Source organism: Pseudopodoces humilis, chromosome 3, assembly GCF_049639895.1.
Source record: "Pseudopodoces humilis isolate 2021_Gansu_Grassland_sample_001 chromosome 3, ASM4963989v1, whole genome shotgun sequence".
NCBI classification, from domain to species: Eukaryota; Metazoa; Chordata; class Aves; order Passeriformes; family Paridae; genus Pseudopodoces; species Pseudopodoces humilis.
Genome location: NC_142202.1, coordinates 7,274,804 through 7,299,061, shown reverse-complemented (window position 1 = coordinate 7,299,061; position 24,258 = coordinate 7,274,804). Strand labels below are relative to the sequence as shown.

Sequence of the window (24,258 nt, the reverse complement as noted above, 5' to 3'; positions counted from 1 at the left end):
GCATTCTCTTGGAGGAACTGTCTGCTCATGGCTTGCACGAGTGCATTTTTTCAGGAAACTGTCTGGATGGCTGAGCCAAAAAAATGGTGAAGTTAAATCCAGTTGGCAGCCAACCAGTTGGTGTTCCCCAGGGCTCAGTATTTGGGCTTGTCCTGTTTAATATCTTTGTTGATAATCTGGACGAGGGGAGCCTCTCTGTCACCCTCAATCAGGTTGCAGATGGCACTAAGGTGTGTGGGAGTGTTGATCAGCTGGAGGGTAGGAGGGCTCTGCAGAGGGATCTGGACAGGCTGGATCGATGGGCCAAGGCCAATGGCATTGGGTTCAGTAAGTGAAGTGGGGTCCTGCCCTTGGCTCACAACACCAGGCAGCACCACAGTCTGGAGGAAAAGGAACTGAAATGTGGCCCAGTGGAAAAGGACCTGGGGGTGCTGGTTGACAGTGGCTAAACATGAGCGAGCATGTGCCCAGGTGGCCAAGAAAGCCAACAGCACCTGGCCTGTATCAGCAGTGGTGTGGCCAGCAGCATCAGGGAAGTGATTCTTCCTCTGTACTTGGTACTGGTGAGGCCACACCTCAAGTGCTGTGTTCAGTTCTGGTCCCCTCACTCCAGAAAGGACACTGACATGCTGGAGTGAGTCCAGAGAAGGACAGTGAGAGCTGGGGAAGTATCTGGAGCACAAGTGTGAGGGCAGAGTGGCTGAGGGAGCTGTGGTTGTTTAACCTGGAAAAAGGGAGGCTCAGGGCTGACCTCATTTTCTACAGTTACGTAAAAGGAGGTTGTAGCCAGGTGGGGTTCAGATTTCTCCCAGGTAAAAGCAACAGGACAAGAGGAAATGGCTTCAGGTTGCTTCAGGCAAGGTTTAGATTGGATATTAGGAAAAATTTCTTAATGGAAAGTGTTGTCGAGCATTGGAAAAAGCTGCCCAGGGAAGCGATCGATACACCATCTCTAGAGAGATTTAAAAGACTTAATAAATGTGGTACTTCAGAGGGATGTGGTGCAGTAGTGGCTTGGCAATGCTGGATTAACCATTGGACTTGATGATCTTAAGGTCTTTTCTAAGCTAAATGATTCCATACACAGTGTTCTCCCTGTCTGTAATGCCTTCGCAAGCATCTTCTCACTTCTGTGCTGGTGACAATGAAGTGGGTAGTTTCTAAGTTTCAGTAAATTTTCTCTAGTTTGCTCCTGAGGGCTACTGGTGTGCCTCTCCCTCTGCATGCTGTCTCCTGGAGAGGATTTTTGCCTTAACATGCTTACTTGTACCATGGGAAAAGAGCTGTCCTGTTATAGCTAAGGAATCAGTCTGTGGCAGTAGACTTTGTAGACCTGAAGCACTTTATGAAACTATTTGAAGGTAGACAATTATTTGCAGTAATTATCCCAGAATTTCATTTCATCTTACAGTGTAAATAAGAATTTTGTGTCTTGAGGGAGAAGTATTGTAGGTATGGCAACTTATTGCACGAGCATCAGTGCTCTTCTGTATGTTTAAATATTAAACTTCACAAAGAATTGCACAAATACTTAGTACTTCTTTGAGAATGCATTTATCAAGAACTTTGGAAGAGATGTGATTTTCTTCAATATTTGTTTTCTTTCATAGGTACAAGAACTGACCAAAGAGTGGACTAACAAGTGGAATGAAACTCAAGATATTCTGAAAGTAAGGCAAATAAATAAATTTTCCTCTTGGCATTTGACCTAGCCTTAGTGTTTTTCCTTAAAAAAATACTATTTTTCTAAGTCATCTCCTCTGGCTCAACTCTTTCTGTTACTCACCACAGTGACCACACAGTGCAAAACAGCTTATTTTTAACAAATCTTTAAATTGATGAATGGTTTTATTGAGTTACAAATGCAGAAAACCTGGGCTAGGGACAAGTGATTCCCTCATATCCTTGGTATTTGTGTGGTACCAACAAGACCTGTGAATAATCACTTCTTATCTTGCATTAGGTATCTCAGTGGATGTGGTGCACAGTAGAAATGGATTTTCCATTGTCCTGGGGAGATTTTATATTGGTATTTGGTGCATGATTAAGGTGGCAGTCTGAGGTTATATTTTAATGGGCTACTTGATGATTCCATGCATTTGTGCAAGCACACACATGCATTTGCATGCACACACACACACAGAGGAATAATTCCCACAATTTGTTTTTTACCATGTCAACTAATATTTTTGTTGCCAAGTGTTTTAACTGTTCTGTTAAATAAAAATTTTGAAAACAAAGCTTAAAATTTCATGATTTGCTGAACATAACTTGTTTGTAGTGCAATTCAAGCAAGCATTTAGAAGTAATTTTTAAATTCTCTATATCACTGATATCAAACTTGATTTTTCTTCTTTCTTGAAATCTCTTTTTGATTTCTTTAATTTTTTTCTTCAAGTCCACCACTTTCTTTGATCTGACTTCCACATGAGTTGAATGGCTTTGTGCTTAAAACTAAAATAAAATATAATAAAGTACAAATAGCAGAGAGAACGGAGCAGGGTTGGTAACTACTTACCAGTTTACATGACAGAATGGACTGCTTAATGTCTGTCTAGATACTGAACTGGGAATTATCAATTGCATATTCATCAGATATGTTTTGCCTTCAACTTTATGTTATTTCTGTTATTTTATTTTGAAGCATCTATACATACATAATGCTTTGTTAATTCTCTCTTTATTCACTGTGGATTGGGACATCCATTGTCACATGCAGCACTTGTGAATTTTGGTCAATTGTGGAAGTGAACATTATGTTTTATATGGGAAGTTTTGAAAGCTCTATGTTGGAAATGCACTGATTCATGCACAGAAATGACAGAATCAGAGGAGGTGTTAACTGAACAGTACATATATAAGGGAGAGCTGCATTTAAATACTGAATCTAAAGGACTTAAAGAAGCTGTAATTTCTGATTTTTTAGTACTGAGCTTTATTACCATAATTCTTGCAGCTTCTGTATGAACTGCACTCCCTCAGGATGATATCTGAGTGTATGAATATAGCTTATATTCCATTTTTGGGTTAAAGGCAGTTGATTAAACTTTCTTTGTCCCAAGCCCCCTGAAAATCTGCAAAAGATTTCTTAGTTTTTATTTTACACCATTTCACTGAAGGTGTCCGTATTTTTATTCACTTCTTGTTTAATGATTTGTGAAATCACTGACAGCATATGAGTGGGAAAGGGCTTTTGGAAGTTTGCCAGGCTGAGTCACTGGAAAGCAGATTTTAAACTTTAGAGAGCGGTGGTGTTTTTTGTTATAAATTCTCTGTGAGTTCACTGGGTTTTTTGTTTGGTCATTTACATCCCTCCCTTGCACACAGAGACCATACATGTTGTAATCTGTAAAAACAGATTGTCTTGGCACTCTGAGAAGTGAGGCCATCTTTATATGTCCACATCACTGAAGTCACTCCTGCCACTTTCCCCATGCCATAATTCAGTAACTTTCATGACATTCTTCATTAAGGTACTTAGAACTTCATGTCTGTATTATATTTAAAACCTTTCCCTTGCTTCCCCCTGGCTATGCTGTCCTGAGATAGTTGGTGCCTTCCAATTCCTGCCCTGCAACAGGCTTGGAGAACTAAAAATCATTTGCTTTTCACTTTCTAGCACTTTTTGCTCCAGATCTTTAAGGCATATGCTTCCAAGATGGAAGTGCACTTGTTTGTAGCCGAATGGGATTCCCTATTTTATTGTATGTGGTTATGCTTTTTTGTACTAAGTTCTAAATATTGAAGTTCACATGAATTTGAATTGTTCTCACAGGCTGATGGGAAAATCTGTTAATGTTTAAATCCAAAATAATTGAAATGATTTTGCATAAGCCTTGTAAAATACAAGTAAGAATCGCAGGGCATGCTGGTGTGTTCCACTAGATCCACAGATATTGCTGGAAGGAGTTACCCAGCTTTCGATGAGTACAATGCTTCCATCAGGCAAAGATGCCTCACAAAGAAACCATGTTTTGCAGGGAAGATGTTCCTTAAATTTTTTCACCCTTGCCAGTTACTTTGAACCTTGTTTAAAATTAGACCAGCATCATCTAAATGCTACCTTGAAAATAATTCATAGAGAATGGAAAATACTATCCAGTTAGGAAGTACCAAGGAACAGAAAATACCATGTGAAGGTAAGCTTTTGATAAAAAGTATTTGGCAGCTTAAAATTCAATTATTCTACTCAGCACTGTACCATATGTGCAGCTGACATGTGCATCCCAGTATTCTTCCTTATTTCTGTTGGTAGCTTTTATCCCCTTTGACGTTTGTGTGTAGTTAACCCAAAGTTATGTTTTTCCATCTTAAGACTGAATATGTTGAACTATCCCATCTGCAAAAGTTGTCAGTTTTGGATTTGGGGTAGTGTGCAGTGGCTGAATGCCACTATCAGCTGTGAGCCTCTTGTGTAGTCCTTCATTCTGTTGATGACTGATGGACATATCCTGGGCTGGGGATGGTAGCACTGGTAGTGTGCTCGCTTTCTTTTGTGCTTTTGGCAGAATCCTTTTGGAGGGTGACTGTCTGGCTTCCTCTGGAGTCTGAATTATTGTCAACTCACACCTAAAGCCCTGATCTTCTCATTTTCTATATTCAAAGCTTAGGACACTGCATACATCAGAGTTTGAGTTTGTGCTGATTCTGTATGAAGGATTCTTTATTGTGTAGCATGGCAGGCTCTTGGTGCTGTTGATCTGTATGAAGTGCCAAGCATTGTTTCTAGTTGTGAAGTTTGTTTTCATCCTTTATCTTCTCACTGTAATACAAACTGACACTCTTAAACTTGCTTAGCATTGCAATCTGTCACCTGTCTTTTTTAATAAAAAGCAAAGATATTTTAATGCTTAATAGTTTTAATAAATATGTGGACGATGCTTCACCATTGGGTAAAATACTGCATTGGAACCCAAAGTGATAGTGTTTGGTTCCACAGGCTTTGGGTTATTTCTTTAAATGTCACTAAAGGATTGCACCTTACAGAATAGTGTAGCTTTACATTGCTTCTCTGTCTTCAGATGTCTTGCAACCTCAGCACTTAACTGAAGGATTTAGCTTTCATCTCAGGCTTGTTGGATCTTTGTGTGAATTTTTTTTTTGCTTTCTTGAAATGTTCTTTCATATACATTTCCAAAAAGAAGAGGAGGAGGAGGAGGGAAAAAATCTTGTTTGCTCTTTTCCTTAGTTTAGTGCTTTTTATACTGTTCTGCTGAAGATCAGTCATTGGGTCTAAGATGTTAGGATAACCTATCCAGCTTTTGATTTTTCTCTTGCCTTGAGGCATTAATTGGTACAAAACTTCTTTTGATGTGTCTGCTTTATTTGACTGCATATGTTGTCATTCTCCTAGAGATCTTTTTTTTTTCTGTGTCACCTTTTTTTTGTCATCCTTTGTGCATGTTTCAATTTTTTTCTCTAACCTTTAGCAGCTTTTAGATTAATCTTTTTAAAATGTGCACTCCTTTATATAATTCTCTGTTGGTTTTTCTTCCCAATTCTCTTTTAAATGTCTTTCCTTTTTTCTGTTTGTGTAGAAACTGGTATGACTTTGAGCTGTTGCTTTTTAATGTATGTCATTTGTAGCTAGTGTGAAGGTGTTTAAATGCTCTTCTTTTATTATTTTTAGTTTGAAGTAGATTTAAAGTTCCCTTTTATTTGCTTATCCTGATATTTGATTCTAATCATGTCATTAGCTTTGTGTGTCAATGGTCAACTGATGTCAAAGGATGTAGAGAGATCTATCTTGGGAGTCTATTAAAGGACAGGGTTTTTTGTGTGCGTGTCTAATTCTTGTGATCAATAGTTTAACTAGTCACTACTTCAGCTGGCTTTGTCCTGTTGGATTTAGTGACACCACCTCACTTGCATCAATAATACTAATTCTGCTGCAGCACTTTACCACATGGTGTGTAAATATGTTATTGAACACTGTTTATTGATGATTTATTTGATTATTCTTTTTCTTTCTTGTGCTCTTTGGTTGACTACTGTTTAATAGTGATATTTATGCTTTAACAAGTGCTGTTACTTGAGGAAGAAAATTGTATGAAAACTGCTTATCTTCAAGCATTAACATCTACTGTTTGTTTATGTCATGCCTCTTTTGGGGGGATATTAAATACCCTTGACTCACCATGATAAATAAATACAAACTAATACCAAAAATTATTTTGGTGGATATACTCATCTAAGCAGGGGAATTTTCTTTCATTAGGAATCTTGGCTATATGCAGCAAGGACACTAGGAGACCAAAACTCAGAGCAGTTGTGTTGCTCATTATGAGGTGTAGATTAGGGTGGCACAAGCAAATATATTTAATTTTAACAATTTGCTTTCCATGGTGGCTTGCATACCATAGTGAGCTCCCTCAAGAGCAGTTTGTTGTGTTCTATGTAAATGCTGCATTTGTCTACATTTATTTGCATTCCCAGATAATCTTTAAACCACAGTTGCTGAATGATATTTAAACGCTATTGTCTCGGTTCTTCTGCCTGAAATGCTGGGCATATATCACCATTTTGCTGGTTTTTGCCTTTTTGTTACTACCTATTAACTGTGACCCACTTGTCAGCTTTTCCTCGTCTCACTTGTGTTGTGTTCTGCCTATGTTGCCCTTTGATTTCTTCATTCTTTCATGTCATTGCTTTAACAAGCTCAGTCCTCAGGTGGGAAGTGCTCTCAATTAGCACCTTGTGCTTTCACCTAAAATTCTACTCCTAGAAGTGTCTACTTCCACTTCTGATGGTGGCAGAGGAGTTGTGCAAGTTCTCGTCTCCTGAAAAACAAACTGTAGAACTTCTAAAAAGTAAACAGGCTTTAATCCTGCCCTTAAAAAGTGCCTGCGAATTTTAAAGACCTCTGCTCACATGCCTGTGAAGAACAGACTCTAAAATTGGTTCTATTTACAGGTCAAATGAAAATAATGGAGTTACAAGACTGGTGTGCATTTGTATGTAAAGCAATGTCTACATGATACTGTACTTGAACTGTTTGCAGCTTTAGCATATGTGTTTATTTGTATGTTTGGCAGGAATTATTTCTAAGGTTATTTTCATATTTCAGTAAGTGAATCATTTTTGTAAACTTGTTGTTAGTTAGAGATATTGATGTTGCATTTTGGTTATAATCTGTTGTTGGCTGTGTTCGAAGCATATATGTTTGTTTCCAAAGGGAGAACTACATCTGTACTTCAACTTGAATAAATCTTATTTGATATTTTATAACTTCTTTTATCATCTGTTTGTATTTGAAAACTCTTATTGCATGCTTCCAGTTTTTGTTTCCTCTCTAAAAGCTATGTCATCTGCTTGAATTTTTAAGAGATTTAAAAATCTCTGCAAAATTAACACAGGATTGCACAGCTATGAAGCTCGCAGAAAGAATTTAAGTCAGATGTTGCTGCTAAATTTGTTTTCTTTTAGAAAAGTTCATAGAATAAATAGAGTAGCAGCTCTGTTCCTACGGATGTTGGCTTTCTCAACAACAGTTTGTCTTCCAACCATTATGTAATATATGTTAATTTATCAAACTGAATTTGTATGGAAAAGAAAAATGCACATTCACAATAAGTATTCTCTTATTAACATATTATGTTTAATAGAATTGCCTTGACCTGTCTTGTGAGCTCTGTGCAGAGGGAAAGATATTATGAAAGTTTTAAGAGGGCTGAAGTTGGCTATTCTTGTTTATCTTGATCAGTAATTACTCAATAAATGAAAATAGCATCTTTTCTTTAGAAGCCTGTTCAACTGTGGTTTTGATTTCTTGCACTAGATGTCACTGCAGATACAATAATCAGGTTCTTCTGCATGCTTAATTTGGATTTAATTCAAATATTTTAAAGGAAAATGATTTGCAATATCTTGAATTTCATTGCTGTTCACATTCACTAAAGTAAGTTTATGAGAATGCCAAAACATTGCCTTAGGAGCAAGTCCTGAAGAACCTGAGTAACTGTTCTGACAAAACCACTTCTGAACAACAATTCACAGTAATGCACTGCAAAGTGATTATGTACATTAAGATTTATTGCAGATGTTTTTCAGTGCATTTTTCAACCCTCTTTTTCAATTGACAGTATATCTAGAATGTTTGACAAATTTGGCTAAAGCCTTTAAAATATATTTATTTTCTTAAATTTGTATCCTTGATATTTTAGAGATGTAAGAGATCAGTTTCAGAGAGAGGCAATATCTTTTATTTTATCAGGTAATACAGTGGAGAAGGCAAACAGGATTTTGGACATAGAGGTCTTTCACCAGGCCACTTCTGCTAATTACTTTCACTGAATTTTGCAGTTGAAACACCAGTGGCAATGATATGCAGTTCATATTTATAACTGCTTCTTTCAACATTTTTCCCGTGATTAATTACTTTTGTAGATTTATAATTGAGTTTCAGTGCATGAAAATTCAATAAATTTGTTCAGTTTTTTCCATCTTTTTTAAAGAAAGTTGCCTGATAACAAGAGAATGTTTACTGTTCTTGGTCCTTCTACATTATTTAACCACAGCTCCTACCTTCTGAGCAGTGATGAGTAATATCAAGTTTAGCTCTCAGTTTTATTAGAATTTGTTTTCTTATACCTGGCCTTGTGCATTATGTATTTATTTCCCTAGTGTAGCAGTTGCTAGCATTGGTTGTAGTTTATAACATCATCTATTCTGGTCAGAAGAATTCTCCTTTGGAATTTGAGTTTGGACAGAGATTATCCAAATATGATTGGTTTTACATTAAAGAGACATTGTTTTTTTCATACTATATGACTGAACAGATGCCACTATTAAGTGATGATTATTACTTTACCTAATAATCCTCTTTTCTTCAGTCTGGTAAGTATACCTAGGTTAATGCAAACCAAGAAGAAAGAAAAGAGAATTTTCTATAAAAGCAAACAGACAGGAACTTTTTAAGGGGTTACATGGTTTTTCTGAGATACAAATTGCTTTTTCTTCAGAGGAGCAGCTCTCATTGCTCTTCACTCACCAATTATTTTTTTCAGTGCTTTGTCCGTCTCAGCCTTGGCTTGCTGTTGTCAGAGCATGAAAAAAGTACTGAATTGGGAACTGGTACTACTCATCTACTGTAGCTCTTTTCCTAATAGAAGCAGTATTGAAAGGGTCCCAGCCACCTGAGGAATGCTGAGTGCAGCAGTCAAAAGTAGTTTTCAAAAGGAATAATTGTCTGCTTTCAAGTCTTTCTGCCACCTGTGTTCATCTGATTAAGAAATCTCCTTTTTTCTTGCAGATGCTATGGCTGCTTGTGATGCCTTTGTGGTGGGCTGACCACTTTTAACTTTCAGTTTCTGCTAGAAAGTTGTGATCAAGAGATGCCTAATGCTTCTGATTGTTTTTTATTTCAATTTTAAACTGTTTTTCCTCTTGGAACCAGCTGGGCCATAAGAGAAGCACAACTGGGGACTACCATTTCTGAGCTCACCTACCACTGATTAAGCCAGGGTTGAATAGTTCAGTTGATAAGGCTGTGCATTTCAAAAGAGGCCCTCCAGTGTCTAGGAGTAACCACACTGCCAAATATTTCACTGCCCTCCTCCTTGCAAGTGGGGTCCTGCATTTGTAGATTATTCAGGCCATGCTTAGCTTTAATGCATTGCTAGAGCTTGTAGGCGGTTTTCAAATGAAAGGAGTCAGGCAGAATGGGTTGCTCTTGAAATCCTTTCTACAGCTCTGATGCCACTTGTTCAACAGTTCCTCCTGGGCATTTGTTCTGCTTTCCTATTAATTATCTTGTGCCAGGAAGGTGGTCTAAATTGAAATCAGTGGAAGCTCCTGAAAGAAAAAATATATCCTAAAAACTGTTTCTCCCAAAGGATCAGCAGAGAAGTATTAAGAGAGAGAGAGAGACAAAATGTGTATTTCTCTTTGGATTTGGCTATGGGATGAGGAAGAAGCATTTCAACATCAACAGTTTAGATGACCCCCAAATTTATATCTGCCTCACAAATGAGTTGTTTCTAATGACAATGTGATATGAAATGCTGAAACTATTTTATTCTGTTGGTGTTTTTAGCAGTATATTTAGGAGTTTGTTGCTGTGTGATTTTGATACCTTTGTGTGCATGGTAGTGTTGTGTACCTGACTTTGCATCTTAAATGGCAGCTGGGCATTAGCCTTGATTCATACAGTCTTAAACACCAGTGGCAGCACAGACTGTGCCTGTTGCAACCAGTCAAGAATGTTCATCTAACTATGCATGTTCCTTTGCGAAGTCTTCACTGTTGTGTTGCTAGTCCTGAAGTCTGTTTTTTCTCCTTGGTGCTTGTTGCTTGCTAGTATGCATAGTCCTTCTTCCTCCAATTTCATTCAGTAGGATGGCTTACATGTTGATCCAGAGGAAGAAATTCACAGATTCAAAGAAATTTATTACTTTAGATTAATCTCTACAGAAGTAGAGATGAATATCTAGGTAAACAGTAACAGAACTCTAGATAAGTGAAATACTTAATTCTCCCATTGCCCTAGAAACATGCAAACCCCAAAATAGCTTTTAAAATTAATAAATGTATTTGCTATGAACCTAGGTTTTTTTTTTCTCTCTATAATTCCCTGTCTCATTTATCATCCAGCTTTAGCAACAAATGAGGTAGGAGTCCTGTAGCTAATAGTCTACTGCCTTCTCAATTCATTCCCAGAATAAAGTCTATGAAATGAATTATTTACAGGTCCTGTAGAAAATATGTTATAATGTAATTAAAGGCTGTTTTGTAATGCATATGGAAGAGGAGATGAATGAAAATAGCCTGTCTACCAGCCAGGCCTTTTCCCCTTTTTAGCATCAGCATGAAGAATACTGAGGGTGGAGTTGCTGTCTCTGAGCTGGGAGGTACAGTATCTCCTGCTTGGTAGCGTCAGTTAATGGCAAGAAAAGTCTTGTTCTGTGCCCTGAATGTCAGTGTTGCTATATGTAGGTTTAATTGCCCTTTGAGGTTAGTGTGTGCTCTGTGTGTTTGCACATAGGAGACTCTGAAGCCTCCTCCACTTGGGACAAACCAAATTTGCTCTGGGTGCCTTACTTCTTGAAACAACAATAGTTTTTCTTTAGGCCAGGCTAGCGGGGACAGGAACCAGCCTGCAGCAGATGCTCCAGAATGGAAAACAGCAGCTTTGATGGTTTAAGTTTTATAAGCCACTGGAAAACAGGATTTTACAGGCTAGTGTCCAGAAAGCCAAAATAGGAACCTCTGCTTACAATTAGCCAAGTCCTGCAGCTCTATTCAGGGGACTTTTCTCAAATGTCAGTCGTTCTGTCTGTACGAAGTCTGAGGTGCCAGGGAGCAGGCATTTCAGCTTAAGCTGGTTGTTGGAATTCTAGGAATGAAGGCCAAATTTCCTGAAAAATAACTTTGAAAGTGCCAAGGCTTCTGATGGAAATCCTTGAAGCACATTAAATGTAGAGGTGCTTTGGGGCATCACCACTATAGTGGGGTTTCCGTGTATTAGTAGCCAGCTGTGTGTTGGCAGTGAGCTCATGACAATCTGTTCCAAGAGGGAAAGAGAAATAATGAAAAATGGAAAAGGTGAGCTGACCTCATGAGACTGAGAACTGCTCCTGTAATTTCCTCATTCTTTACAGGAATTGCATCATTAATTTTCCATCATTTTAGCTTCACTGTCTTAGCAGTTGCTCATTTAAGTGGTTTTACATTCTGCATCTGCCTTTTTGACTGACAGACAGCTATTGATGCCTCTCTGGGCTGATGCAGGAGCACCTGCATTTTCACAGTAAGCTGCTCACAACAAAACTGCAGTTTTCTGATCTTGCCTTTTGCTGACTCTTTAATTGGCTTTTCTTCCTTGATAAGGGTGCTACGATCTAATGCTCTGGAAAATGGGGGAAAAACTACTTAGGAAGTTTCTGCAGTGGTGGTTTTCTTTGTGGTTTTGGATAGTGGAAGTTTCTTCATCTCAAAAGAATGAAGTGCCTTACTTCTACAAAACTTCTTGTTTTAAAATGCACTGAAACCAGTACAGCCAACAGTATAGTGTTAATTCTTTGTTCCATTATCTAGGAGAAGACATAGTTTGTGCCTTATCCATATGCACAAGGAAATCAATATCTCCTTTCATTGTTGATGGCTATATAAATTATTGATTCATTGCTTATAAAAGAAGAACATTATTTTTAATTTTCAAAAATGTTATTTAAAGTCCCAGGGTAGTCCCAAAAGTAACTTTGGCATGTGCACAAAAGATAAAGCATACTCATCCACTGATGGTGTGTTCCCTATCTCCTCTTCTATTCGCATTGCCTCCCAAATAGGGTGTACTACTTTTGAGGCTAGTGATTCAAAATTTATTTTGCTATTCCAGAAACCATACCCATGTCATAATGAAATAAAACATGGGATAGAAATTTGATATTGTACGTGCAGCTTTACAAAAACCAAAACCTAAACAGACACCCACTAAGAAGAGGAGCAGCTTCATTGATGCAATACAGAGCAAAAGAGCGTTTCCTGCTTTAATGTGTAGGCTGTCATTTCAGTGAGAATCTCAGACATTTCAGAGTTGTTTGCTTGGAACACTGTGGACATGATTTTCTGAACCTGTGACAATATTCAAGCTCTCAGACGCTAACTATTCCCAAGGGAAAGTCTTGGGAACCATTCTCGCTCAAGGATTATTTGTGTGAATAAGGAATTACTTTCCCAAAACAAGGCACAGATGTTCTGAGCATGTTTTTCTCTCTTATCCCATCAATGGGATGAGAGGGGTGTTGTTCCTTCTACCAATCAGGGTAACCTGGTCGGAGAAGGATATAAGGGTTGAGAAAACCCTGCAATAAAGGCTTTTTGGCCTCACAAAGTAGCTGCTGTGTGTCTGATTGTCTGGGGAGTCCTCAATACGTCGTGTCCTTTAGTGACAGAACGCTTTTTTTTTTTGTTTTAACCCAGGAATTTTCTTGTCAGTCACAATTAGACACAATCAATTTTTTTTTCAGCTGTTAGTATTTTGTCTTATCTGATCTATTTATGATAAGTATTTTTAAGGGAGCCAACCTATAGAAAAAGAATGGTGTTTATGTAACCAGTTTTCATCCAAAACATAGCAAGCTAAATACTCAGCTGTGCTTATTCCTTCACCTTTTAAGGAAATGTTACTTGTAAGCCCAAACCAGATTTCAATCTTCTCAAATATTTTTTTTTACTCCTCTTCTATCTCTTGTTCCTCTTGTCCACACAGTAAATGTTCTTTCATACTTTGAAGTGAAATTTCCTGTTTCCCCTTTAAATTCTTTGAGCAATATTATGCGTAGAGAAATCTTCTTCCATTTTCAACCACCTTATCAATAACTTCCCTAATGCTGTCATTTCTAGTGTTTCTTGACGTCCATTTCCAGTATTTTCTTTTATTGGGAGATTACTATGTATATGCTAGTTGTCTGGAAAACTATTGATGGAGTGTCTTGTCTTCTGGATGGCAATGCGGCCTTCAAAAGTAAGCAGTGGGTCTGTTCCATCTCTTTGGCCTTTGGTAGTTTAACCCCTCAATGCAAGCATGAGAAGCTCTTGACCACAAAAATCAGATGTGTTACCTGATGTGCAACAAACCAATAATTAAACACTAGAGAGAGAGACACTGAACATTTATTTCTGAGTTGAACAGCCCTGGGTACCGGGTGGTATTCCACAAGGCAAGCACACCAGCTGTTAGAACTTTTTACTATTTATACATTTTTATACATTTTAGCAAACAAAGGAATTAGTGTACATTGGGTACAAGTCACCTAGGTCTCTTATTAATTGGTATTCCCTCTTCTGTTGGTTAATGATTCTCTCACTTCCCATGTGAATTAGTCTGCCTGATCAGGCTTTCTCTTCTTTTGGGTCTGTGGATTTCTAGGGTTGGTGGTTGTGATCTGCCCCTGCCAAAATAATCTTTTACCCAGTTAAAGCTGATTTCAGCACAGTTGGTGAGTTGGGTTTGTTAGTTTCTTTCTTATCTTGGAATTTCTGCTATGTGTCCTTGTGACCCATAAATTCTGCATTCTCTGGGCCCACTATAAATGGAATGTCCTTCTTCCCAAGGTTTGTTAACTTTCCCTTAGGTCTGAGATCACTGAAGCATGTCCAGCCCTAAACCTTAACTAGGCAATTTTACCAATGAGAACTTTGTTTTTCTAACACCTGGACATCACTTAGAGCTTGTTTGCTGCTCTCTGATTTAGGTGTTAAATCTCCCTTCTTGTTGATTAGGCTTGGAAATGTAACAAAGATTAAACATCAAAGAACATACTTTCTTAAGAAAATTTTACACATTCCACATTTTGCAACACTTTGAACAGATCTCCATTGCTTCCAGATAATTTTTCTGACTCTTGTAGGTTTTTCCAGTTGGTCCATAGAAAGATTGCTTTATTATGCAGAATTTTTTCTTCTGCTACACTTATATATTTTTCCCTCTGAGTATGAAAATGTTACCGAGACATATTGAACACTGACAGTCTAATGTAACTTCTCTTTCCACTACTATCTTCCTAGAAGGACAGAAATATTTTGTCAGCAGTGATTGACTCATCCAATAAGAGTCTTGTGAAAGAGAGTGCAGATTCAGTTTTATATGTTGGAGAGTAATGGGCTAGTGTTTCAGGTTATCCCTATTTTAGGTACTGAAGTATCAGTGCTTGAAGGTATTTTAGGTGTCTAATTCCCATATGTTTTGAAGTGAATTTGGCTGTATGAATACTTCAAAAACACAGGGTTTAGACACAATTCTATGGGGTACTTGATTTTTTTTTCCCCAAGCACAACTTCCTTCTCTGTGAAAGAAGTCTCATTGTTTTGCAGGAACTTTTTCAGAAAAGACTTGTGGTTTCAGGCAGCTTCTGGCCTAGTAATAGTTCATCCATGAATATCAGCATTTCTGTGTCTGGAGTTTTTGCCCTTATGTAAATACAGAAAACATAATTAGGACTAATTAATCCACAACAGATGAGACAAGGACTAAATAATCTTCAAAATGTCAACTGCTGTAGAACTTTTTGTTAAATATTCACATTTAATTTCTTTCAAAATCCTGTTTTCAATATCTGGACAAACTGTTGCTGAAGGATTTGTTCTGAATGTGTTTAATTCAATTATCAGACTTTCTCTATGGTACATGTCTGTTAAAAAGTATCTTCCTGAACAGATGCTGCTCTAAACCCTTGATCGTCAAAGGTTGACAAGTTTATTTTTGTTTTCAACTGTTTTTCATTGCCTCGTGTTGTTTTTATTTTGTTATTGTGTTCACAGAGCATAAGGAAACAAATCTGAGATGGATTCTATTTCAAAACATCAAGAAAAGTGTTTTAACTTTTTTGTTGCTATCCAAAGGTGCTCAGACCTTTGATTATCTGAAGAAGCATTTTGACACTATGAGGAGTGAAATTGGTTTGTTATCTGCTCTTGGAAGTTTCTTAGTATCTTCCATCATTTGCATTCCTCTGCTCAGGCTATAGTATCAGACTTATACTTTTGACTGGCTAATGTCATGGCCAGCACAAGGATTTGACAAGGTGATGGGTGGAGCTCTGAGCAACCTGGTCTAGTTGAAGGTGTCCTGTGAGGGTCCCTTTCAACCCAAATGCTTCTATGATTCTACGATAGTAGGCCAAAAAAGCTGCTGAACATGACTCATGAAAATAACACATTTTAATCTTCCAAAAAGCAATGATTTGTCTTTTTTCCATTTGAATGTAGAAATGTTTGTTTTCAAGAAGAATTTCTGGTCAGGGGAAGCAATTCAAAATCTCATCTTCCAGGCATCATACAAAGTTTGATTGCTCTAAGGACCAAGATAAGCTGTCCAAAAACTTAAAATTCAGTCAGGATACTGGATTGTGCATTATATTTTGCATGAAGAAATGGCATGTCCATAGTTGTCTGGATTGTTTGCCTTTTGTTTATTTCTTTGCTTGTCTCTGTTTTGTGTGTGTGGTCTTTGTGTTTGGTTTCTTTTTCCCCCAGTGGGATCTTCCTGTTATTTGTGCTTCTGCAGCTTCTGTGGTGACAGCTTTCTGATGAGAACTGAGCAAACCAGACTTTGAAATACTGATTTGCCAATTGATCTTCAGAATTTGTTAATTTACTAGTTATGTGCTGCAGGGATACTCTGAATTTTGGGGAAAACAAAACACTTAAATCTTACACTCAGTCAGACTGTCAGATAACCAAGAGTTATCTGTGTGAAAGTAGAGAAGCAAATAGTTTCAGGTTTCTGGTGTTCATTTGACTTGTTAATTGGCCCTTAAAAAAAAGCACAGATCCATTTGTGTTTTTGGTTGCATATCCCAACATTGCAAGGAAACCTTTTTCCATTGAGAAGTGCAATATATATGAGATAATGTGGTAAGTATGAAGCCACTCTTTAGAGCAGCTGAAATGTATATGTTTGAAGTGCCCAGCTGGATTGCAATAGTCTGCCTCTGTTAACAGTCTTTAATTATGTGATCACCTTGCTGTCTCTTATTATTTCTTTCTCTGGTTTCAGTCAGTGGAGAGATGGCAGCAAAATCCAACATGGACTTGAGTAAGGAGGGAAGGAGACCATGGTCTGATTGACCTTGATGGATTCCAGAGTTACAATCATATATAGGGAACATAAGAGAAAAGCAAAGGAGGATTTTAAGGTTAAGATTCTATTAACCCATGGAAATTGTATCTTACAGTATCCCTAAGCCAGGGAAATTTTAGAGGGTTTCCTCTTGAGGAATTTTCATTTGGCCATTTTCCTTTAAAGTTGCTAGTCTCTTAAGACCTAAATTGATTAGCTGAATTTAAACAGTCATTAATACTCTTAATTGAAATATGCCTATACTCTTAATTGAAATATGCCTGGGAGAGAATTTGGTTATATTTGGTTTTTATGTTTAAATCTCTGTAGTTTTGTCTAAGTATAAGCTGCTTTACACAGTAAATCTGAAAGTTTTCACTATTAATAAAATAACATATTTAAAAGTTTAATGCCATAGATTGCTTTTGGTAAAGCAATATCAAAGTTTTTCCTGGTTTCAACAAGTAGCTTTTGTTGACCAGTGATCTTCTTGGTCTTTATACACCTGTCACCTTGTTTTCATTAGGAAAGGATGTGTTGTACATGTTAAATTCAAGGTTACTTCTGTGTCCCCTAGTCCTTTTTGGCAGCATTTTTGAAAGAGATTTTTCGTGTGCTTCTGATAGTTTATGATATTGAAGCATTTAAATGAATATTTCAAACATCTAATCTGCTTTTTGTTCAAATTGTTAGATTTAGACCCATTGTGAGGTCATCTTTAACTTCTGAAGTAATGAAATTTGGTGTCATGTATGCTTCAAAGGCTTAGGAATGAAAGAGGGGATTTGCTCTCCATTTGTTATGGCTGGTGATATTCATTTGCCAGTCTTTATAAGTCATTAAAAAGTGCTCTATTTTGTACCATATCAGTGCATGAATCCTTTATTTTGGGGTAATTTAGGTAGTGGAATGAATCATCTCCAGTAGATCTATAGTTTCGAAGTGCTGCGGTACCTGTCAGGAGTTACGGAGAATTCAGGTGAGAGACAAGGCTGCCATAATACACAGCATTTGCACACTCGTGTTTTTAAATCTCAGTAAAGTTTTAAAAATAATATAAAGCTTTTCCACTGAAGAAATAAAACTTGCTTCATTTCTTACAGTATATAAACACAACAAGTACCATACCTTCTCTGGAGAACACTAATTCCTCTTTTATTATTTTATATTAGCTAACAAAAAGGATTTCCCTGAAGGTTTTTGTCAGAATGCAAAAAAGGTGACAGCTATCCAAGTTAAGGTTCAGATCAGTTAGCAAAATGCAATTGTCCGTGGTTGCTTCTTGAACATTGGGTAGATTGCTTTGCATTTTTTCCCTAAAAGTACAGCAGGTTTGCATCTTTCAAGGAAGCTTTACTTTCTGTTAGTAGTTGGCAAAGCTGTGCTAATTCCCTTTCATTGACTAAATTTTAAAAATACTCAAATGTGGCAAAACTGCAGTCTGCCAAGAATGCCATAATGTATTGTAGTTTAGATTACATAGTACAGTGCAAGTGATTCCTCCCTTCTGAATTTTTTTTCTATTTCACTTTTGCTGAACATACCAAAAAAAGTGATGGGAACTTTACCCTTCAGTCAATATTTGGGATGTCTGTCTTGGCTATGAAATATGACTTCAGTATTCTTGTTTTTTATTAGATATGATAATTCTTTTGACATTTATATTAGGAACTGGTGCCAGATTGAAGATATCTCAGTAAAGGTTGCTTTTATTTAATTTATTTTTAAGGAACACTTCCCTTTGATTCATATGGTACCTATTTCCTGACTATATTTCTGGATTTATACTCTTATCATCTTGTCCCTTCCCCTTGTGTTTATCCTCTTTTTCAACCTACCTTTTAAAGGCTGCTGTGATCTTCTTTGGCATCTGTATGTGTGATTCATTATTGTGTATAATTGAAATTGAAGTAATTGTATTGCAATTAGAGTTGAAGCATTTGGTGTCCTCTTAAGTTGTCCTTTAAAGCAGTTTAATTACCGTACTGGGCTGTTTCAAGTTAGAATGACTTGTTTATTTTAATTTCATTATTGAAATTGTGAAATGAACTGTAGTTCCATTACCTGTAATATAAGGATGTGGGCATTTCCTGTGTATCTTCTGTCTTTCAATCATTTTACTAGAAATTATTCAATTTAGAGAATTCAAGCCAATTGACAGTATACTATGTATAATTATACAGTTTTTATATCTGTATTTTATATGCTTATCTTGTGTAGTATTAATGATAGAATTGGAGTATATTTTAAGATGAGATCTATTTCACTGGAATTAACGGGAAGACGTTTTCATAAGAAAAGTTCTGTTTCCCCAACTGAGTTTACCTGCTTTACAAAAGTATAGTATCAAAAATCCTAGTCACTTTATGATGGACAGCCAATTGCTAATGCTATTTGTGCCAGCTTAACACACCAATTATTTTGTGCTTTGGGCACACAAAACCAAACTGATAGTTTTTAAAGGGCACTTTATCCTGTCTTTTTTTAACATCCTCAAATGTTTGCCTTGAGATCAACTGGAATATATTTTTTATGATTTCTGACCTTTTAATAGGCCTTGAATTTGCATTAAAAGTGTCTCATAAGTGACAACTTCTATCTTCTTTTACTGACCTAGTAAAACCTAGCACATAATGTCTGGGAAAGAAGGTATGGTATTATACCTTCATCTGTTTCCAGAAAAGTAATTAAAACTTTGTTCCCAAAATTAAACAAATAAAAAATAGTTTGCTAAAATATACACTGTGGAATTAAGCATTTAAAGCTAAATGCAAATATTAAATTCAGAACTGTTGCTCTAACTTATGTTTGTTATGCTTAAGTGAGGTGTGGAAGGACTCAAAAATTTGAGTGATGCTGCCTTCTGAACAGCTTATATTTGCTGGACTACTGAAGAAAATTTAATTTGCTTTTCTTGAGAAGACTTTTTTGAAATGGTGTCTTTTATTCTGCCATGTCTTTCAAAATTACAGTCATAACTCCCTGTAAATCTCTTGGGTTTTAAATAGTAATTTCCTATTTCATGAATATTTGTCATGTTGTCTGTAGTCTGTGACTTTTTCTTGAGCTGGCTGATTCTGGTTTGTCTGTTCAGCATGTGCTGGATCTAGATGTTTAACAGTGATCCCTGCTACAAACACTGTGGGACTGGTTCTCATCTTGGTGGATGTTGATGGAGCATTTGACCCTGGGATGTATAGGAAACTATTTCCTTATTTATTTAGTGTGGAAGTAAGGATTTAAATATAATAAAATAAAAGGATTTAAATATCATAAAAATGCTTATACAGAGGATGTGATGGAAGCAGTGGTACTGGGAGGAGAGGGAAGTTTGTAGTTGTAGGGGCTTTGTGGAGGTGGTCATGGAGCACATTTTTGGGCTTAATCATGTTTAATGGTTTCTTTAAATGTGTTAACTGGTGAAGTTTGCTGGTCTTAAAGCTAATTTTTCTAGCAGAGCATCTGAGAGAGGATTGGGTGAGTCTAAGGATAACAGAAGAGTGGTTGATGGTAAATAGTATACAATGTGGAGAACTTACACTGTGGAAGAGGAGGAGGATGGCACGACACTTTACGGTCACAAGATGGTCCATCCACATGAAAGACACATGAATCTGGGAGGATCAGATAGATATAGTGTGCAGTGAGTGGAAAAGAGGAGTGTACATGGTACTGGTAAAGTTGTGTACACACTGGGAACACAGCATGGAAGTTGGCAAGGAAGAAGACCTTGAGAAAGGATGTGCTGGTATATGGTGAGCCTGGTTATCTCCTGGGGGGAATTGCTTGGAATTTGGCATAGTATAACCAAAGTAAGGAGAACTGATAGCACTGCTGCCAGTATCAATGAATAAAGGCTGGAGAAGGAAAATTATTATTTCAGCTGAGTGTCTATAGTGGTGCAAAGTGCATGAGTGTAAACTGGCTGCTACCAAGTTCAGACCAAGTATTTGAAATAATTTTACATTACATAATGGATGAGAGCCTGAGTGTAATCTATAAAATTACTTGTTATGGCGTTTGGGCACAGCACTTGTGACACAGAAGGTCACTTTTCAACTGTTTCTCCTCAGGCAGGAGAAATGATGCTGGCATTTCAAGCAGAGGTAAAATTCCTCAAGTTTTCCTTTAATTACAGAACCAGTCAAATCAGCTTTCTTGTGTTTTGTGGGGCTTACTGGCAGCTTTAGTAGTTTTTTTTGCTGTGCTTGCCTCTTAGTACTGTGAGTGCAACTTCAGTAGTTGGCTGTCATTTTTATAAATATAATAATAATCATGCAATGCAGTTGAAAATTCAGAGGAATAGTCAATCTGTTTATGTAGCATTTTGAGAAGAATTATGTCTAGAATTATTCAGGTAATTTATAATTTATTTATTAAACAGAAACAGAGGTCTGTCTGCAGTATATTCCTCTTATATCCTGTTATTTTTAATCCACTCAAAGCCTGCACTAGGACTATACCACCCAAATGGTGGGAATAAGCTCCATGTAGGTGAGTTATGGTTTATTCAGCTGTACTCAATTTTGGAGTATAAAATAGGGCAAGCAGATAGCAATCCTTCTCCAGAAAACTCTCCATGTTTTCTGTCTGTGATTCTTGAAGGTAGGGAACCCCAGGCAATGCATACTTTGAGCCCTTGTTCACAAGTACCTCTTTTCCTTTTCTTACCTTCTTTACAGGTAATTTCTTGCAGCCATGTAAATTATTGATGTCCGTGGTGTCCTTGTATTTAGAACAAGGGGTTGCTTTTTTGCTTTGAACTTCTGATAATAAATTTTCTTTTTTACTTCTCCATATAAGAAGCATCAAGTGAGCACAGCTTGTTTGGGAATTTCCCCCATGGGTTTTTTGCACATTCATCACAGTTCTGCCCACACTTTTATCTCATTTTTTCTTTTTGTGGAATGGTTAACTCTGGAAACTCAAACAGTGTAGCTCTCTTAGTGCACACACGTATGAACTGGGTTTGCCTATATTGCCATATATTCTTTGTTGTAATCCAGCAGTACAGCCCTCAGCTTCCTGTGTTTGTCCAGAACCTCTGTAATGGAACTGTGATTTTAAGTCACTAATCTTCTGTAGTCCTGTGATGGTGAATATAAAAATTTCTGACTTCAGCAAGAGAAGTTTTGGATTTTCACCCATGCTGATTATGGCATGACCAGCTGAAGCTGCTTCACCCTATTTCCCCTCTCTGTTTATGTAGTCTCTTTAATGCCACATATCTGCTGGGTTTGGAAATCAACTTTTTCAGGAGCATTTGAATTCTGAACACTGTGGAATATTTTTTTCTCTAGGTGTGGAACATTTGTTTCCAGTGATTTAAAGGAAATGCAAAGTATATTGAATACGTAGTTGGAGTAAAACCAATTAAGAATTAAGAACTTTGCTTGTGTGCAGATTAGGTCTATACATTTTACAGAGGACTTAATGTTAGTACCAGGCCAGTGAGTATAGTCAGACATTTTTGTGAATTTGGGATATAATAGCGTTTTCAATAAAATTAAATGCATCCAAAGTACCTGTTAGTGTAAGAATTTTCTTATATATCATCTGGTTAAATATTAATCCCAAGACCTTTGCCATTGCACATTTTTTCACATATTTTTTAAAATTTGGTATAATGTGGGTTTTTTTCATAATTTAAATGTAGAAATCTGAACATCATGCTGGCTAAGTAAATTGTCATGTTTTACTGAAAGTGTCTGTACAGTGGATTCTCAGGACTGTGTGCCAGCAGCTGTCTGTTCAATATTTAAATAAAGGAATTGCATTTTTTTATTGGAAAGCATGACAAAAATTTAACTCCCCTGCAAGGTTCTATTCACTGCAGTGCACTAAATACATGCACTCTTTAATATATGCTGGGACAATAGCAGCATAATGTTTTCCTCTACTATTAGATTGGCAAAGGAATGTCAGAAATGCCTTTTGGACCTACTTTCTTTTTTAATTTAATTCAATATTTTGTTGGCCAAATAAAGTAGAGCTGTGTGTTTCTAATTTTGTGTGCGCATTTGAAGAGATACTCTTCAAGATATCCTGTGTGTCAGAGCAGTGGTCTTTATAATGGATAGTTGTATGTGATGATGGTGAACTTTTCAGCTCAAGTGAGTACTTTAGTCATAGATTTGTTCTTAAACTACCAGATCATATCTCAATTTAGAGGTGCCATTGTATCAGTTAATACAGTAAACTTTAATACATCAGTACAGAAGAAATGAGATTTCACAAAAGATTTTATATCTCTCTCTATAAATGTAAATGAATTTACTGTATCAGGATATTTCTGACAGCTGAGTCAGAGCTGAAGTCAAGGTGATGGGAATTTAAATATACAATGTGATCCCTGTATTTTAGCTTTGACTTAAAGACATGATTTTTGTATACTGTCTCAGAATTACTGAGTTTCTACTCTTCAGGTGAGTCCATTTGATCTAGCAGGTCCCAAAGAAAAAAACTTTTTCTGCTCTTAAAGAGTAGCTGCTTGTACCAGCCAGAGTGCTCCTTTGTGGATAAGACTTGGATTGCTTTATTTTGCACAACTTGTGAATGCATCTTAAATACTGAGGGGAGTACGTGTAGACTTTTGTGTTCAAGGATAATTCAAGCTAAGAAGTGTGTGGGTACATTCAGCTTTCTTCAGCTGCATCTTGAGGTTTTCATAAATTTACTGAATTAGTAATTTTTAATAGGGACAGTGACCTTTCATGCCCTTGTCATTTGAGTTATGGATTCTCCACTTAAAATTATGTAGCACAAATGAAAGTGCATCAAATAGTGGATTAAACCTAATAATTTCTCTGCCTTGTAATAGCTTAGAGACTTTCAATTTATTTCAAAAGATGTCTGTCCCTCTTCAGAAACATTCTTCCTATGCTGTTGAGGATGAAAGAGGGGCAGTTTGATTACTTCTTTTCGGTCTTTTTCTTTTCCTTCTCTCACTGTTAAAGAACAGAGTAATAAAGATTTATTGTTGGTGATGTTTCTGTGATTTCATTTTGGGGAAAAGGTGCACAGTTTGGCATTTGGAGGATATCTGCAGAAGCTTTTGAATTTGGAATTAAATTTTAAGCCAAGCATTTAAATTCAGGAGTTACTCCAGGTATCTGATTAAGATTCAGGTTGTTTTAGTAAACTGTATCTGAAGATAAAAGCTTATTTTCAGCCTGTATTAACCTAAAAAATATTATAGTTAATCACAGCTACTGTCTGCTGCATTTCTTATAAAATTTCCATTAACAGGATGCTTTCTGTGTGTTAATGGTAGTTGTTTACAAAATATAACTCTAGAAATTAATTTCTGTTCTTTAATTTTAGATCTGAATAAAAAAGCAATCCATCTGTTTTAAATCACAGTTATACATGATTAATTTCTTATTATAGTAAGAATGTGTTGAATATTGAAAGACTGGGAAATAAAGAATTATAGTGTTTCTTTATTCTTAATTATTTTTGAGCTGTTTTTCTCACACAGTGATAATTTTTTTGTCTCCTGGGATATTTATTTTTTTCCTCTGTCAGGGATGTTGGCAAATGCTTTGTTGTGCTGTGGAAAAAATATTCAGCTTTTAATATTTTATCAATTCCACTGGGCCAAAGGTGCTAACAGTAACCGGTCACCAGTCCTCAGGGTCTTGTCTTCATCCTTGTCATATGGGAACATTATAAATTATGTATAACAGTGGATGCTACTC

The 24,258-nt window shown here is 36.7% G+C and overlaps 1 protein-coding gene across 4 annotated transcripts in view; it reads left to right on the top strand.

Moving 5' to 3' along the window:
• KIF16B (kinesin family member 16B) overlaps positions 1-24,258 on the top strand; it is a 137,715-nt gene that overhangs the window by 34,550 nt on the left and 78,907 nt on the right. For all 4 annotated transcript variants that reach the window (XM_005525425.3, XM_014254682.2, XM_014254683.2 and 1 more), the window contains exon 12: positions 1,611-1,670. In XM_005525425.3, coding sequence (XP_005525482.2) covers positions 1,611-1,670 — 60 coding nt within the window. The remainder of the gene's footprint in view (positions 1-1,610; positions 1,671-24,258) is intronic.